Here is a 742-nt window from a genome sequence, read left to right on the forward strand (position 1 = left end):
CACTAGCCACACCCCCAAATCCACTAGCCACGCCCCCAAATCCACTAACCACACCCCTAAATTCACTACCCACGCCCCCAAATCCACTAGCCACACCCCCAAATCCCCTAGCCACGCCCCCAAGTCCACTAGCCACACCCCTAAATTCACTAGCCCCCCGTCTTTAGGCCTGTACTACGTGGACAGCGAGGGCACCCGCGTGCCCGGCTCCGCCTTCGCCGTGGGCTCCGGCTCCTCCTACGCCTACGGGGTCCTCGACCGCGGCCTCCACCCCCCCCAGGGTTCAGTAGCCACCTCCCAGGGGTCGGTAGCCACCCCGGGGGGGTCGCTGGCCACCCCCGAGGCCGCCTGGGAGCTGGCGAGGAGGGCGATTTACGGGGCGGCCCGGAGAGACGCCTACTCGGGGGGGAACGTCCTCGTCCTGCACGTGGGGCCACAGGGGTGGGAGCAGGTGTCGCTGCACAACGTGGCCGAGCTGCAGGACGTGTACGGGGACTGACTGGGTTATACTGGTTTATACTGGGAGGGACTGGGAAGGACTGGGAACGAAGGAGATGGAAAATAAAGCGGTTTTGGAGCGATTTTGGTGTCTGTTGTGGTGTTAATGAGGCACTGGGAGGGACTGGGAGGGGATTGGGAGGGACTGGGAGGGACTGGGAGGGGATTGGGAGGGACTGGGTTATACTGGGAGGGACTGGGAGGGACTGGTTTGTACTGGGAGAGGATTAAATCCCTTTAAAAC

General features: G+C 62.8%; 1 protein-coding gene across 1 annotated transcript; it reads left to right on the plus strand.

Moving 5' to 3' along the window:
- Positions 1 to 167: 167 nt before the first annotated feature.
- LOC113979145 (proteasome subunit beta type-5-like) lies at positions 168 to 524 on the plus strand (the record flags this gene model as incomplete). Its single annotated transcript, XM_027706619.1, has 1 exon — positions 168 to 524. A coding segment is annotated over one exon (332 nt), but the record flags the coding sequence as incomplete, so codon positions are not given.
- Positions 525 to 742: the final 218 nt, after the last annotated feature.

Source organism: Neopelma chrysocephalum, unplaced genomic scaffold (genome assembly GCF_003984885.1).
Source record: "Neopelma chrysocephalum unplaced genomic scaffold, ASM398488v2 Primary Assembly neopelma1_38857, whole genome shotgun sequence".
Lineage (NCBI taxonomy): Eukaryota > Metazoa > Chordata > Aves > Passeriformes > Pipridae > Neopelma > Neopelma chrysocephalum.